The sequence below is a fragment of the Arvicanthis niloticus genome, chromosome 11 (assembly GCF_011762505.2).
Source record: "Arvicanthis niloticus isolate mArvNil1 chromosome 11, mArvNil1.pat.X, whole genome shotgun sequence".
NCBI classification, from domain to species: domain Eukaryota; kingdom Metazoa; phylum Chordata; class Mammalia; order Rodentia; family Muridae; genus Arvicanthis; species Arvicanthis niloticus.
The window spans coordinates 69,768,047-69,784,882 of NC_047668.1; the positions used below are offsets into that span (position 1 = coordinate 69,768,047).

Here is a 16,836-nt window from a genome sequence, read left to right on the forward strand (position 1 = left end):
GGCGCTTCTAAATTCATTCCAAAACACAAATTAAAAAGAAAAAACTTTGTTTTCCAGAAATATTATACAAATCTGCACTCTCTTATATTATCAAAGGGGCTCTGTGAGGCTGGAAAGATGGCTTAGCAGTTAAGGGTGCATACTGCTCTTACCCAAGTCAGGTCTCAAGCATCCACATCAGGCAACTCACAAGTGCCTGTAACTTCAGCTCCAGAAGGTTCTGATACCTCTGGCCTCCACAGATACCTGCACTTAGGTGTGTACACATACACATAATCTAAAATAAAACAAGTTTTAAAAAAGAAAGCCTGAAATACTGAAATACTTGTGGTTGGTTGGTGTACAGTGGTATAGGGTCATTAGTACAACCCTAGCATAGTATGTCTTACAAGGCCCCAGTGGCCCCCCACACCCCACGGATTACAGTATCAGTTTCATATCTCTTACCTTTAATTTCTGCAGAACTATCAATATTTGAGACACTAGTACTCAAGTCCTCCAAATCAAAGCTATCACATTCTTTCAGTATTTTGGCTTGGCTGAAGTAATCGTTAGTATCCCGTGGCTGAATCTCATTGAGAATGACTTGCAAGCGGCTTGCTGACTCTGAATAAAAGGAAAATGTGCATGAATGCCCAGTTCCACATCACGGGCGTATTTCCTCAGACTAACTTACAGTTGCCGTAATTTTCAACAGTGACAATCAGCTGTACTCACAAGATGGATAATGTGAAAGTTACTTACACACGGTCTTCATGATATTAGTATGTACTCTTACAATATGAAAGTTTACACTGAAGACATGACCAAAACAAAGCTCAAACATCCACCACTCAAAGGCTACCATCACTGCTCTCCAGTTATCTAGACACTGGGGTACAGTGCATAGTCATGCAGCCGAACAGCAGAGCCTGTTTCCCTAGCCCACCACAGAAAACACCAACACTGAAAGATAAAAGTGTTATTATAGCAGAGCCTGTTTCCCTAGCTCACCACAGAAGACACCAACACTGAAAGATAAAAGTGTTATAATATCTAAAAAAAAAAAAAAAAAAAAAAAAACCCTCAATGCCACAAAATCTTTTGTAATATAGGCATATAAAGAGTTCATATTTAGTTTAGAAAAGCAAAAGACACAGCCTTCATAGCATGGTACCCAGCGCTAATGTTTTGTGGAGTGTCTTCTTTATTAGCCAGGCACTCACTAAAAATGAATAAACTACAGGAAGGTGGCTCTTTGCTCACCAGGGCCTAGAACAAACTTGGCTCAACAGAGGTTCAAGAAACTGGGCTGAACGAATGAGGTGATGGATGGGTAGTAAGTCATCCAAGCTCTAGTTTTTACACAGTACCAGCAGGTCACACAAATGAACACAAAAATCTAAGAGAAGGTATAAGATGGCATACATCCATTCAGGCACTGTGGAAAATACACAGGCTCTAACTGTCTGTGGGCACTGAACCAACATCTTATGCTTGTTTGTTGCTTCCTTGAAATTTTGTCAAAAAAGGAAATTTTAACAGCCAAGAAAAAAAAATACTGCTACCCCCTTGCCACCACCTCCCCACAAAGGCCATGAAAAGAGCACAGAAGAGAGAGAAACAACCAGAACAGAATTTTAAGAATCTTATCATCTATCTGTGGCTCTCAGGGAAGACCCTTTACTAGGGGGTTCAGATTATGGCCTATAAAACAGGGAAGGGTCAAGAAAAAAAATATAAAGACTAAGGAAAGCTGGGCGGTGGTGGCACATGCCTTTAATCCCAGCACTCGGGAGGCAGAGGCAGGTGGATTTCTGAGTTCGAGGCCAGCCTGGTCTACAGAGTGAGTTCCAGGACAGCCAGGGCTACACAGAGAAACCCTGTCCCAAAAAAAATATAGTGTCTGAGACCAACTTCTTTAAACTTAAAATTTTTATTTTAACTTTTTCATGCAATGCATTTTAATCATATTCTTCCCCTCTCCCAAATCTGCCCAGATCCTCCCCATCTGCATAATAATATAATAAATATGACACAAATAATAATAACACAACCTCTCATGCATGTTCTACAAACTTCATCTACATTAAGAAACTGAAACACTCAAGATCACTCGTTCATAATCTACCAGTTCTTGCCTAAGCCAAGTACTAGCAAGAAGCCTGTATGTTCCTTATTCCTTAGACCTAGGTACTAAGTAGGAAAACTAAAGAATGAAAATTTGGTATATAGAATAACATGGGCCAAAATAATGAACTGTTTTAGTATCACGATCATCCCTGATTTTCATCACAAGACAGAAAAACAGAATGATGATGTGCTGATGTTTCACTCCATGTAAAGTCAGCTCCATGAAGGCCAGCGCTCGGGAAGAGCATTAGGAAACAGGCTAGACAGCCAGAGTGCCAAACCACTCCAGGACACAGTGGGAGGGCACAAAGTGTCAAAGTGGGACAGAAGGAAAAGTTAAAGACTATGTGTCACTCAAATGATAAGCTATATGATTAGGAAAAAGTAATTTAAACTTTATTAGAAGGAATGCAGAGAAATTCATATGGAAGGATCTAGAATAATCTAAGAAAACTGAAAATTCCCACCTAGAGATGGTAAGAAGATACAAAGAAAAAGGAAAAAGATGCAGGAGTTTTTAAGAGCAAATGGAAATGCACTGGGCACATGAAGGGACTGCCAAGCAATCCTAAAGCCCCCACTTGCACGGAGATCCAAGGCAAAGAGGCAGGGCATGGGAGGGAAGAGGCAGATGAACGTCCTGAGTTCAATTCTGGATAACTATTTCATTCCCTTTATTCCCATCCACTGGTCTTTGTCCATTTCACAGCCCCAGCAAGCTGAGTTCTCTGACCACCCCATCAGCAGCCCACCTCACAAATCTGTACACCTGCTCTCAAAACAGTACCTAAAATTCAGCATATCTCATTCAGTACCTGGCTCTCTGGAGCTTGGGTCACTTTATATACACAGTGTTTGTAAATCTTTTTTTAATCCAATAGATACTGGTTATCCATGATGAGTATACCAGTGTATGTATAATGTTATAGCATACTTTGATCATATTCACCTTACATTATCCACTCTTGTCCTCCTTACTCCTATCGATCCCCTTCTTGATCCCAACTAGTCCCTCACCTATTTTCCTGTCTCCTTCTCTTTTTCCTTTAGGATAACTCAATGGATTACACTAAGTTTGCTTATAGGAAGATATATGAATGAGTTTGTTTACAGGAACAAGGACACCTTACCAGTGACACCACCACTGAGCAAAATGCATCTCCTGCTGTGGGCTATTTTTTAATAGTTACAAAAATTTCAAAAAATGAGAAATAGCATAAAAAAAGATTCTTCCCGGAATTTAGTTTCTGTATCTCTCCAAAGAAATAAGAAGGAAACAGATGGAGACAGAACCGCACTGACCCTTGCCTGCTAACCTGAGTCAGTGTCCATAGGGATGAGGCCTTCAGGTGAGGAGCTTTGGATGACAGGAGACACCACAGTGGAGAGCCTGTAGGACAGCAGCAGAAGCTTCCCCAGCACTGGCTTCCACTCGCTCACCAGCTGCAGGTCCCTGCAGCAAACACAGTACAGACATTTACACTAAAAGCAAAAAAACTCATTTGAAAAGGAAAATTAACACAAAGGAAGGCCTGAAGGAATTTGTGACTCAAAACTGTGTTGTATATGAAATATTAAGAACATAAAAGCATGTATATATGGGTATATAATTAAATCTAATTTTCAATTCTTTTGAAGGCAATGTACTGTTCTTTTCCCAAGACACACTCCGGTAAGAAGCTAAGGTAGGACATTAAGTGTATTTCTCAAACAAGATATAGTTGTGGACAGTCTTACTTTAGAGGCAACTTCTGAAAAGCTCTTGTTATACAGTGGACTCTCCCATACATTGGAAATGAAGACGCAGCCTGAAGCAGAGAGTTCTCAGCTTGAGATATTTCATCCTCAAGGTTTTCCATCAAGCATTTAATAACTAAAAAAAAAAAAAAAAAAAAAAAAAAGCAGAAAACTGAAATAGCCTCATGTATACAACACATTTATAATTCATTTATAGGACACATTCTGGGGGATCCATAGAACCCATAGCCAGCGCTAGCACGCCCCTTCCGCCGCTCGCCCCTCCTGCAGTCTGAGGCCTGCGGAATGATCAGCCTTGGTGTATCTACTCAACAAGCAAGATGGGCAGACCTGCTCAAACCTCTGAGGTCCGTGAATTCCATCTGGAGGCAGCGAAGACAGAGCATCAGAGGATTGTCAACTTGCTCTCCCCCCCACTCCTCTTCTAATATCTCAACGCCCATAATCAGCTTGAAGAAGCTAATGATGAGTCAGCGCCCCTATTCCCTGGGCATGGGGACTAAGGTGGTAAATGTTGGGCTGTCTCCCTAGGGAAAAGTAGTGGTTTTGTCGGAATAGAGAGGATTAGCTAGGGTTTGTTGCATAGCCATAGCCTATTAGTAGAAATCTGTATAATTAATATCAAGATGAAGATATAAATTCTTAAATGGCACCAATTTACTTTGTTTACAAATTTTAAGGTTTTCATTGGCATGAGCTTCTTAGTGATATAAGAGTGAGATGAATATTGTTACTCTCATAGGCATTGTACCAGTATAACACACTTAGGAATACAAAGCTTAGACCCAGTCCTTCTTTAACTTTTTTAACTGATTTGAGATGGTCAGCCTGTGAGTTAAGGGACTATAGCAAATTCATGACTTGGAGTTTATTATAAGGGTGTTCTCCATGTTTTATTTAGAAATAGCTGAGTGGAGTTAACAGGCAACAGTCCAGATTACCTTACATGGATAGCTGGTTTTCAAAACATCAGAAATCCTTAGAATTGACATGACAAACATTTCAGTATTAATGTTCATTTTCATTAGAGATCTGTCTGCTCCGGACAGCTTCCTATGTTAAATTCTAAGAAGAAATTGAGCATCCTTGGAGTTACTCCAGTTGTGGTGAGACAGCCACTAGGCAAGAATTGCCAGTTTCCTTCTACAGACAAATTACTGTCCAGAAAAGGACACACTTGCAGAATAGTCGACTGATTATATCTGCCTAGACAGAGTAATCAGCCCTTAATAATTCTGCAGCACTAAGGTCTGTCAGATGATCCTGGGCCAGAAGGCAGAAGAACAGATGCTCCAACGTTTTGAAGTAGAGCAAGTGTCCAGGTGTTCAGAGGTCTCTATAAATTGGCTAAGTTTTAGAAGCTATGCTTTGTGCTTCCCACAATTAATAGTCAACTCAGTCATTCTGAATTTCTGATGGGGTTGAAAACTTATAGCTATTTACTTTGAGAGAAAAGATCTGAGTGTATGGTCATCAGCTGACATTCATCCTAAAGCCAAGGAAAAAGCCAGGTTCAGAACTAAGTGTTTTAGTTAGGAGAGATGACAGAGGTGCTGGTTAGTCAACAAAAGGATGGACTGGGTATTAGGACTATCTTGTACCTCACTGGTACAAATAGGCATAATTATGCTCTAATTGTATTTTGAGAGAAAAGTTTCCTTTTAACAGGAAGGGTGATGTGTAGGAGGAGCTAAGGTGGGAGGAGTACTGAGAGGAAGACAAGGAGTAAGAAGAGGAGAAGAAGAAGGAGAGGAGAAGCTAGGTGATGAAAGAGAGATAGAGGGGGGAGACAGGGAAGCAGATGTTCATGTATCTCCACCAGTCAAAGATAGTTGATATATCTAGGTTGGGTAGTGGGTTACACCTCTAATTGAACAATACCAAACTTATAAAGCCTATGATTAACATTTCTTTAAAAAATGTATAAATGCAAAAAGGAAAAGGGGGCATGGGATAGGGGCTTTCTAAGGGGGGGGAATGGGGAAACGGGATGGTATCTGAAGTGTAAATGAAAGATCTAATAAAAAAATATTGAAACTGCTTTATATCCTGCATTATCAAAAAAAAATAATTCATTTATAGAAAAATAATATACTCAGCTCAACTAAAAGTTATATTAGAGGTGTGTGTGTGTGTGTGTGTGTGTGTGTGTGTAAAATAAGGTGGAGAAGTGACTGAGGAAAATGCTGAACATCAAAGTAACTCAGATCTGTATAGATGCAATGAGGATGATCATCTAACTGTGGTCAAAGAAAAACTACCATTAAGAATAAGTACACTTTGAGTTGAGAAAGAAAACAGTTGCCCTCCTAGAAAATGTGTCTCATTAATGTACATTTGTGTACTTATTTAGCATAAGTCTTCTGTTTTGAAATAGGTTAGTCAGGCAGTGCTGGCACACACCTTTAATCTCAGCACTGAGAAGGCAGAAGCAGGTCAATCTCCAAGTTTGAAGCCAGACTGGACTACAAAGCTAGTTCCAGAAAGCCAGGGCTACTCAGAGAAACCCTGTCTCAAAAACAAAGAGAGAGGGGGGGGGGAGGGGCAGGGAGACAGACAGACAGACACAGAGGTGTTAAAGATTAGTAAACTATTAATTTGCATGAATGATACAAGTGTTCTCTTATGTGCTGGTAAACTCTCAAAATAAAAACAAGTAATTAATAAGCCATTGGGTGCTAACCAAATAGAAAATGAAATAGAGGGTTTGGAAAGTTACAGCTGAAGGTCATTTTCTCAATACAAACCCACTAATGTGTTCCTTTCCACCACAGCAGACTTCTCTCCAGCTCCACGTGTGAGCTGTTGTGCTGAAGAGGCAGATAGGGAGGCTGGTAGAGCATCCTGCCATATCAGCAAGTTCAGCAGGTAGGAGGCTGTCACACAGTCATAAGGTCTGGTGCTGGTGCTAAGCTCCAGCGCTGCCTGGAACAGGTCGTGCAGCTTCTCAGAATCCTAGAGATGAGCACAGTCTTGGTCACCATGGCAGAAAGCACCTTGAAGGAACCATCTATTTAAACTCATGCCCATCGTCTGGGTGAGGGCCTGCTTTTCCCTATGAACATAAGCTACTTTTGTTATAGTACTTGGTGATGATCACTGATCACTTCAGAGATGAAGACCTTTAACATATGTCAACCATTTTACTAACATGCTACAAGACTAATACTATGACCAAAATCTTAACTTAAACCACGTGAGACAAAATGTCTTAATAATTCTACAGTATCTCTGTGGTAAGCACATGTTTGTGGAATTAAAGGCGCAGAAGGCGTCTCCAGGCCCTGCACAGGTTCAGTAAGAAGCAGGCTTCTCAATAATTTACCTTCTCACTGCAGATCCTTTCAAAAACAATTTGAATAATCAATGGGACATAGCTAATCTGTATGATAAAAGGCTGCATGTGATAACCGGTAAAGGAAATGGTGCTGACAGAAGAAAAATCTAAATTAAATTCTTATAGGACACAAGAGTTTTAGTAGTGAGCACCAAGAACCTTCTTGTACATCACTGCTCCTCTGAATCCTATACCTATAAGATGATGTCAGGCTGTACATTCATAGCCTAAATATAACCTAAGAGCTGCAGCCCCTGCAGGCCCCTGGCCTCTAGAGAGTGTTAATGAAAGGCTAAAACAAAGCTCAACACGCACTATGTCCCTGCTGACCCAACATCCCCAGAGTAAGTTGAAAGGAGGAAAGCCAGGCTAGGGCTCCCTGCAGACCCACTCTGCACTGGGTCTTTACTCCTATCCAATCTTTGTCTGCTACCACAGCAGGAAGAGGAGTGTCAGGTGTAGGGCTGGGGCCCAGTGCCTCAGCAGAAAACTGCAGCTAACCTCAAATAGTCTGAGGTTTCAGTCTCGGTTTAGCTACTGCTTATTGGAAGACCAGAACACACTGTCTACCTCATTTACACTCAGCTTCTTGGTCTACTAATCGGGAAGATTCTCTTTAAAACCTCGAAATGACTGTAAGTGACAGGTTTTGAGCAAGTATTACAAGCACAAGGCAACTACCGAGACCACATACCTGAAACCTACCAATGACCTTGTCAACAGTAAACCTCCTGCCTCCTCCACCTTTCCTGCCATTGCAGCAGTTTAAAAAGTAGAGCTCAATGGTGTGGATTTGGACCATTTCCCACACTTGCAAGAGCAGAGACAGACAGTAACTGAAAGAAATATCCAAAAGACCTAGAAGGCAAAGATCTGGGACAAACAATCCTGACTGTTTTCCCTAAGGTAAAGGAAAAGTTTTGCATTCACACACACATTTACGTAGGTAAAGTCCAAATACCTGGAACTGCCCAGCTGTTACTGACGACAGCTTCATCAGAAGATTAAATGCTAAGGTTTTCACTTCTTCAAAAGTACTAGTAAAACACTCCATAAGTACTTGGAAACGGCCAGCGTCAATATCATGACTCAGCTGATACACTGTTTGGATGTTACCTTAAAATTTAAATAAACAAAAATCAAAGTGCCCAAAGTTATATGGCCAAATACTTACATAAGATCAATACAAAAATTCATACTTCCTGCTTCACCTACAGTTAAGATTTTTCACTTTGTACTTTACACAACATACACTATGCACAACTGTATCTCCTCAAATGACAAGGAAGTACTACAGCTTTAAAAATATGAAAAGGTATAGGCTTTGAGCAAGTATTATAAGCACAAGAATACTACGGAGACCACATACCTGAAACCTACCAATGACCTTGTCAACAGTAAACCTCCTGCCTCCTCCACCTCTCCTGCCATTGCAGCAGTTTAAAAAGTAGAGCTCAATGGTGTGGATTTGGACCATACATTTTTAAGATTTAAAAACATTTTATTCCTTTTCAAAAGGTAGGAAAGATCTCTCAGTTACTTTTAAGATAAAAATAAACAAATACATTTAGGAACACATCTTTTTAAAAATCTTCCTGGGGCTAGAAAGACGGTTCCGTAGCTAAAAGCATTTGCTGCTCTTACAGAAAACCCAGCACCCATATCTCATAGCCATCTGTAACTCGTCCCATGGAATCCAATGACATCTTCTGGCCTTGGAAGGCACCAAGAACACAGAAGATACATACATGCACGTAAACACTCATGTACACAAAATAAAAATACTTAAAACACACAACTTACCGACCCAAGATCCCAAGTCTTAGCGTAAACGGATACAGAATGATAAGCATGACACAGCCTATGATCTTTTTATTTTGACCCATCCCAAATTCCTAGTCATAGTGTACAATTTTTTAAGAGTTGTTTTTTATTGTATGTATATGAGTGTTTTGCCTGCATATATGTATGTGCAGCACACATGTTTCTAGTGACCACAGAAGTCAAGAGAGGACATGACATTCCTTGGAACTAGAATTATAGATGGTTGTGAGTTTCCATGCGGGTGCTGGGACTAGAACCTGGATCTTCTACAGGCACAGGAATTACTCTCACCCACCTTGGCCATCCCTCCAGCCCTATGTACAGTATGTTTAATATACTGCTGGGTTTTGTTTGCTGTAGTACTTTCTCGAAGCTTCTACATCTGTATTCATAAGAGATATTGATCTACAGTTGTCTTACAGATCCTTTACTTTTACATTTTTATTACATTCGTTCGTTCATTCATTCATTTACCTATGGGGCCTAGACACACACATGCATGTGCATGTACAGAAGTCAAAAGACAACCTGTGGGAGCTAGGGACTGGACTCGGGAGGCAGGCTTGGCAGCAAAGGCCTAGCCCACTGAGTTGTCTTGCTGGCCCTCTTACAAAACTGCACTTGCTTTTCTAATGCTTGAGAGAATGAGTCAGGGGTTATCTATCCTCTTTAGTTTTGTGAGACCGTGAGAAGGATAACTGTAAAGATTTGGTGGAATTTACCAATATAGCCATTAGTCCTAAACTTTGCTTTAGTAGAATACTTTTTCAATTGTTTATTTTGAGACAAGGTCTTGGCTTCTAATCTAACCCTGCCGCCTCAGCCCTTCAAGCGCTGAGATCGTTAGCATGTAGCACCACATCCACTTGATGGGAGATTTTGATCACTGTTTCAATCTCGTTACTAATTATAGAATTATCCCTTTTTTTCATAGTTTTTTCCTAGAATCAATGTATATTTCATATAGATTATTTGTTGGTATGTAGTGGTTTTTATATTATTTTATGTGATTTAAAAAAGTGTAGAAATCTTCAAGCAGGTGGCATATGTGAGAAACCACATTTTAACCACAAAGGCTCATTCATCTTTCATATTAAATATAAGATAAGCCATCACGGTTTTCACTCTAAACTTAGTAGATGAAGCCCTTACTTATAAGAGCACAAATAAACATGGCAGGGAAGCACGGGCATATTGGTGTAATGAGAAAGAAGACCCATAACAAGGACCCAGGTTTGGCATACGCTTGGAGACAATGATGAAAAAAGGGAGACAGTTCTTTTACTTCCCTTCACTAGCTACTTTAATTATGTACAAATGAGAGCTATGTATTAAAAGGGAATCTATAAAGAGACAATAAAATTCCAATTTCAAGTAAAGCAATATGCTGACTAAGTGTGTATTTCCCAGACATTGCTGAAGCTTACCTTCCGAAACCGAGAACACTTCAGCTACTGATCCTAAAATGGTTAAAGCTGAAAATCTAGTTGAGTAGGAAGATCCAGGAAACAATGCTTCAAAAAGAATGTTGCAAACAGATGACATGAAATTCTAAAATTAAGAACATATTACAATTAAGTGTAATTAGGTTAAGTGGCAGCTGGTCAGGTGGGTCTCCTCAGGAGTAAGTACTGCTACATCTAACTCAGGTGAAGGCTGTCGAAGCTCTCCTAGCTGTTTGAGAATTCAGCCTGACACCTACTACAGTTTGGACAGTTTATAGCTTATAGACTCATCTGCTTCATGTCTGACCCCCAGTGGGATGGTATAGCAGCAGGTGGGAAGGGGACTTTAAGAGGCAAGGCCAGGTGGAAGGTAATTAAGTCTAGAGGACTCCAACCCTAGGAACTGATTAGTTCTGTCAGGGAGAATCAGGTTCCTTTTAAACTATTAGTTTCCATGGTGTGACCATTAGGCTACAGGTTTATTTTCTCTGCTGGCTGTCTTGCCTTTCCTCCTAACCACATGGTCCTTCCACACTGTGCCCACCACTCTGCTATTCCATGACATGGCCAGGGAGCCCTTAACTCTGCTCTTTGGTCTTTCCAGCCGCTAACATTCTTCTTCATAACCTAGATCCTTTCAAAGCACCCTCCCCCAAGTATTTGACACAGCAACATAAAAATGGACAGTACTCGGGGCACAAACTACATCATGAGCTTAATAAACCCTGTCTCCACAGACTCAACAAGATAAACCAACAAACATAGTTTTAGAAAAAAACAAGATTTGTTCAGCCCTGTCTATACCAGAGCTTTATGAATCCTGACTTCTCTGGACATCAGGCATCAGAGGTATACAACTTGCCAAAGTTTTAGAGTAAACAGAGAAATAGCCAATAAATACTACTAAACTGACCCTGATACAATTTATACAAAGATTATTTTCTACTTGCCTCCTGAGATTCATACTCTACCATTCTATTTGTACAAATTATTTTCTTTAAAGAAAACTTTTAAGCAAAAAAGCAAGATGGCTGCAGAAATGCAGCTTGAAGAGTGCTTTCTTTCCTAGTCGGCACAAAGCTGAGTTCTAGCTCCACCTTCATCAACCAGGCGCCATGCTGCACACCTGTAATCTCAACACTTGGGAGGCACAAACAGATGGATCAGAGTTCACAGCCATCTTATTAGACATGTTGCGTTTGAAGCTAGCTTGAGACTTTCTTATCTCTTCTTCCCCAACAGTAAAGTACTACTTCTTCGTCTATCATCAAGTGTTCTTCCTCTAATTTAAAAACAGTCTTCTCAGCGTAAACTACAGAGAAGAACTGAAAAGTTCAGCGGTGACTGTCATGCATCCTAACACTGCTTTACCCTGAGCAACTGGGAGGCAGCTGAGCCCCAAACGGCAGTCAAGAACACAAGACCCCAACAGTCATTTTTCTGGTAGGCATGCAACCTTAAGACATTTGATCTTGAGGCCCTTATGAACCCTAAAAATTTGTTGATGAGTTTATAGTTCTTTGGGGTATCAAGGACTAGAATATCTATCCAAAATGTATCTATTTAACTCTATTTTAACTATTAAGTAAAACAATGTTCACATTAAGTCTTTAAGACTTATCCTAAATATACTTATACTATCATTTGTTCTTTTAAATATGGTTCCTTCTCTCAACTGTATTACAACTCTAATAAATTAAGAGACCATATTTAGACAACAGGACCCCCGGTCAGGAGCAATATTCCATATACTTGTAAGAGCTAAATATATGCCTTTGTCACTTTATCTTATTTCTGTTATTGAGACAGTTTCATGGATCCTAGGCTCGTTCTGCACTTGCTATGTAGCAGAGGGTGAGCTTTATTTCTGACCCTCCTGTTTCCACCATCTAAGCACTGAGACAACAGACATTTGGCTCCACTTCCAGTTTATGTATCCCACAGAGCCGTGCTTAGGATCCCACACGACTGTATGCATAGTAAGAAAGCACTCTACCAGAGTGACTCAAATTAAGTCTCAAAGGCCTAATGTTCAAATAATGCCTATCTGTTGGACATGATACACATGACTATAATCACTACTCTCAGAAAATTCAGATAGGAGCACCACAGTTTGAGGCCAGCCTGGGATACACAGTAAGACCTTGTCTCAAAAGAGAAAAAAAAGATCCATAAGCAAAAACTAAAACCAAGCTTTTATGAAAATTTAGAATCTCAATCCACACGTGAGGTTTTATGTTCCTAAGGGCTTAAGTGACATTTCATGAATAACATTTTACTTACTCCTTTCAGAAAGAAACAAAAGATATAGGTAGGTAGATAGGTAGGTAGGTAGATAGATAGATAGATAGATAGATAGATAGATAGAGGTAGGTAGATACCGATCGATCAGTATCTCCTCAAACCCAGCAGTGATCGCAGAGGCTAATAAACATCACAATCACACACACAGGGCTGGGCTCACTATACACGCTAAACCACTTTTAATGGCTCTTAGTGAGACTTTTTAAAAATTTTTTTTATCAATTTATTTATTCATTATGTGTGTATTCATACATGGGCAGTACATGTCACCATGCCATGTGGCAATCAGATGCCAATTTTCAGGGGCTGGCCACCTCCATATGGATTCTAGGCATGGAACTCAAGATCTCAGGCATCTAGCAAGCCCCTTTACTTAGTGCCAAGTAAAGTTTAAAAGGGGTCTTCTTGCTTAATCCTCAAAACCAAGTTGTTCAGAGTTCTGTTTGTGTTGGTGATTTTGACTTCTTTGTATGACTTGGTTGTCTGTGACAGAGCTCACTATGCAGCCCTGGCTGGAACAGGAGGTCAAGAGTATGGGTAAGTCAATGTAGTGTCTGCTACATAGTCATGAGGTCCTGAGTTGGATCTGTAACACATAAAGCCCAGGGTTGCAATGCACACCTGTAATCAGTCCTGCGTTAAAGGTGATAGAGTGTTGGGGGCTTGCTGCCAACCAACCCAGCGCAATCAACAAGTTCCAGGTTCAGTGAGAAACCTGTCTCAAAAAATAAGGTGGACAGTAATCAAGGAAGACGCTTCCTATCGAGCTCTGTCCTCCACAGGCATGCATGTACACACACACACACACACACACACACACACACACACAGAGAGAGAGAGAGAGAGAGAGAGAGAGAGAGAGAGAGAGAGACAGAGAGAGACAGAGAGAGACAGAGAGAGAGACAGAGAGAGAGACAGAGACAGAGAGAGACAGAGAGAGAGAGAGACAGAGAGAACTGAAAGTTGCCAATCTGAGCCACAGCCCAAGCAGCATCTTCTGCCATGTGAAGAGGTGGGGTTTAGAGATAGCAACGACACAAATGTCTGAGTAATAAGTAAACTGACCCAACAAGAAGTGAACTACTGAGGTGAGCCCAGTTATGTCATGTCATTCTGAGTTACATCACTCTGACATAGTCTTCAAGTACAGCCTTGGTTCCAGAGCTCAGGTTACTCCAGTGGAATACCCAGACCCAGAAGGAATATATAACTCCCAGCCTGAGAGAAAAGCACAAAGCCAGGATTTGTCAAGGGATTTCTGTTTGCTGCCCTCTGGCACTTATTCATGAGTGTGTGTGTTTTCTGAGACCCTGCATATCTGGCACATCACCTACCTTATACCGCTGTAAAGAAACAGAAGGCTGCTCTCTGATGGACCAGTTCTCTGAGTCAGGTGTGGATTTCCTTTGCTCCAATTTATAAAGTACTTGAGAACTTTCTTGTATCCTACAAAACAACTTTTAAGGAGAAAAGGACATTTTTTTAATATATATGAACCAAACAGTAAACTAAAACATCAACCTGCAGGGATAATTTAAGGCTAAGAGAGTGTCTGGATTTTCAAATATTGAAATCCAGTTTCTTTTTCACATAAAATCAACATTTTATAGTTTTACCAAAAACAATGTATTACTACAATCAGAATTAAACCAGTTTTCCCATTTCCTTTAAATTGGCGTTAACCTGCAGATGACAGAGCCATTTCTATACCTTACCAATTCCTTACCATAGATATGACTGATTCCGATGAGTTACTCATGAGCTCACCATTTCATGGTGCTTCTTCTCCCATCATTAACTTTCTTCACACCACCTATGTTCTAAAAACCCAGGCACTGAGCTTTTTTTTTTTAATTTCAAAAAAAGTTGGGGCTGGTGTGACAACTTAGTGAGTAACGGTGCACGTCACCAAGCCTGATGACCTAAATCTATTCCCAGGATCCACATGGCAAATGAAGAGAACCAACTCCTACACACTGACCTCTGACCTCCATAATTGCACTCTGGGATACACACCTATCCCATAAATAAATAAATAAATAAATAAATAAATAAATAAATAAATAAGATGTTTAAAATTATATTATTTAAGAGGTCAGGGTTGATTGTTTTTACACCCAAATGAAAAAACTTTGTGTGCTAGATTTTAATCCCACAGGTAAGCTTGTTGAACTCAGAGCAAAACTCTGAAGCAAAACCTGATGAAGACAGGTGGCAGCCCAGTATCACAACTGTTCCACTCTCCCCAAATCCGGGACCTTTTAAAAAAGTAATTTCTAGAGCAATTACCATCTTCCCATTCTGATGCAAAATTCTACCTTTTTAAGGAGCGAGCAAATCTGCTGCCGCACCCCTGGAGACTGGCTGTTGAGATTATAAGTAAGGAAGAACTGAATCCACTGCATTTCTTCTGTAGAAACCACTTCTGTGCTTCGATTACTTTCACAAAGCAAGCCTAGAGTATCTATCCGCACCTAAAATACAAGAAACAACACGTTAATTTTTCTCTAAAATTAGAAAAGCCTAAAATACTTATAACATATGATATTTGTGTAATCTACTAAAGAAAACAGTAAACTTCATGTTGCCCACATATACCTCAAAAAGGTTTCTTATTTTTTTAATGTCATATCACCAGTGTGCAGATTCGTAGTGTTAACATCTTACAACACTGGTCATTGAGTATATTATATAGAAAATTGCTAACTCAATGATTTCCAAAATGTCTTCAAGAAATTACAAGATATTTCAGGATGAAAGGCTATGTGGACATTTTAAATCATAAGGTATTTCAATAGATACATTCAACTATTCAAACAGACATATATCTATTGATCTACAAAAACAATAAGCCAATACAGGCTGCAACGGTTCAAGAATCCTTGGCACATTTTATGATGGGAGAATGTAACTAACGTTCAGCAGAAACCATTCCAAATATTCCACATTTTAACTCAATCTGGGATAGCAATGCCTGGTTGTCACTGTCTTAGTGTGGGAAGCAAGCGCTGTGAAGCACAGGTGAATCATCTGGTTCATCACAGTGGACCTGAGGTTAAGATCTGGAATTCAGCTTTCTACTGTTTTTGTCATTATTGAAGACCAGCCTTAGTCCGGGGTGATCTGATAGGATGCATAAGATTATTTCAATCTTTTTGTATCTGTTGAGGCCTGTTTTGTGACCAATTATATGGTCAATTTTGGAGAAGGTATCATGAGGTACTGAGAAGAAGGTATATTCTTTTGTTTTAGGATGAAATGTTCTACAGATATCTGTTACATCCATTTGGTTCATAACTTCTGTTAGTTTCATTGTGTCTCTGTTTAGTTTCTGTTTACATGACCTGTCCATTGCTGAGAGTGGGGTGTTGAAGTCTCCCACTATTATTATGTGAGGTGCAATGTGTGCTTTGAGCTAAGTTTCTTTTATGAATGTAGGTACCCTTGCATTTGGAGCATAGATGTTCAGAATTGAGAGTTCATCTTGGTAGACTGATTCCGTTGATGAATATGAAGTGTCCATCCTTATCTTTTTTGATAACTTTTGGTTCAAAGTCAATCTACTTGATATTAGAATGGGAACTCCAGCTTGTTTCTTGGGACCATTTGCTTGGAAAATTGTTTTCCAGCCCTTTACTCTGAGATAGTGTCTGTCTTTGACACTGAGGTGCGTCAGAAAGGTTTCTTGATCAATATACCTTGTAGTTACATCCTGTAAAACTGTCTCATTACATGTATAAAACTGAGGCCTGCACAAATTCACAAGCCAAAGCCTTACTTACATAGCACTCTGTTCCACTGCTTTCTTAGTGTTACCTTACTCCAGACCTCCACAGCTCATGTTCAGCTCACATCAGCCAAACACCATGCACCTTAATCAGGCTCTTGTAAGCTTTATAAATAAATCACCTTACTGGGGCACAACGACATGTGGGTTGTGTCTCCGAGTTGTAGGTTCTTTGTGCAAGATGTCTATGCTCCTACAAGACACTGCATGGACTGAGTACAAGGATGACACTTTCTACTGTCTCCTAATGGGCTCCTGACAGTGCTAGG

At 40.0% G+C, this 16,836-nt stretch overlaps 1 protein-coding gene across 4 annotated transcripts in view; it reads right to left on the reverse strand.

Moving 5' to 3' along the window:
* The window catches only part of Thada (THADA armadillo repeat containing), a 294,393-nt gene that overhangs the window by 256,600 nt on the left and 20,957 nt on the right, over window positions 1-16,836 (reverse strand). For all 4 annotated transcript variants that reach the window (XM_076942388.1, XM_076942389.1, XM_034514071.2 and 1 more), the window contains exons 13-20: window positions 15,099-15,254; window positions 14,115-14,237; window positions 10,459-10,582; window positions 8,169-8,323; window positions 6,618-6,825; window positions 3,850-3,985; window positions 3,429-3,565; window positions 448-606 (exon numbers count right to left, since the gene is read on the reverse strand). In XM_076942388.1, the coding sequence (XP_076798503.1) occupies window positions 448-606; window positions 3,429-3,565; window positions 3,850-3,985; window positions 6,618-6,825; window positions 8,169-8,323; window positions 10,459-10,582; window positions 14,115-14,237; window positions 15,099-15,254 (1,198 nt within the window). The remainder of the gene's footprint in view (window positions 1-447; window positions 607-3,428; window positions 3,566-3,849; window positions 3,986-6,617; window positions 6,826-8,168; window positions 8,324-10,458; window positions 10,583-14,114; window positions 14,238-15,098; window positions 15,255-16,836) is intronic.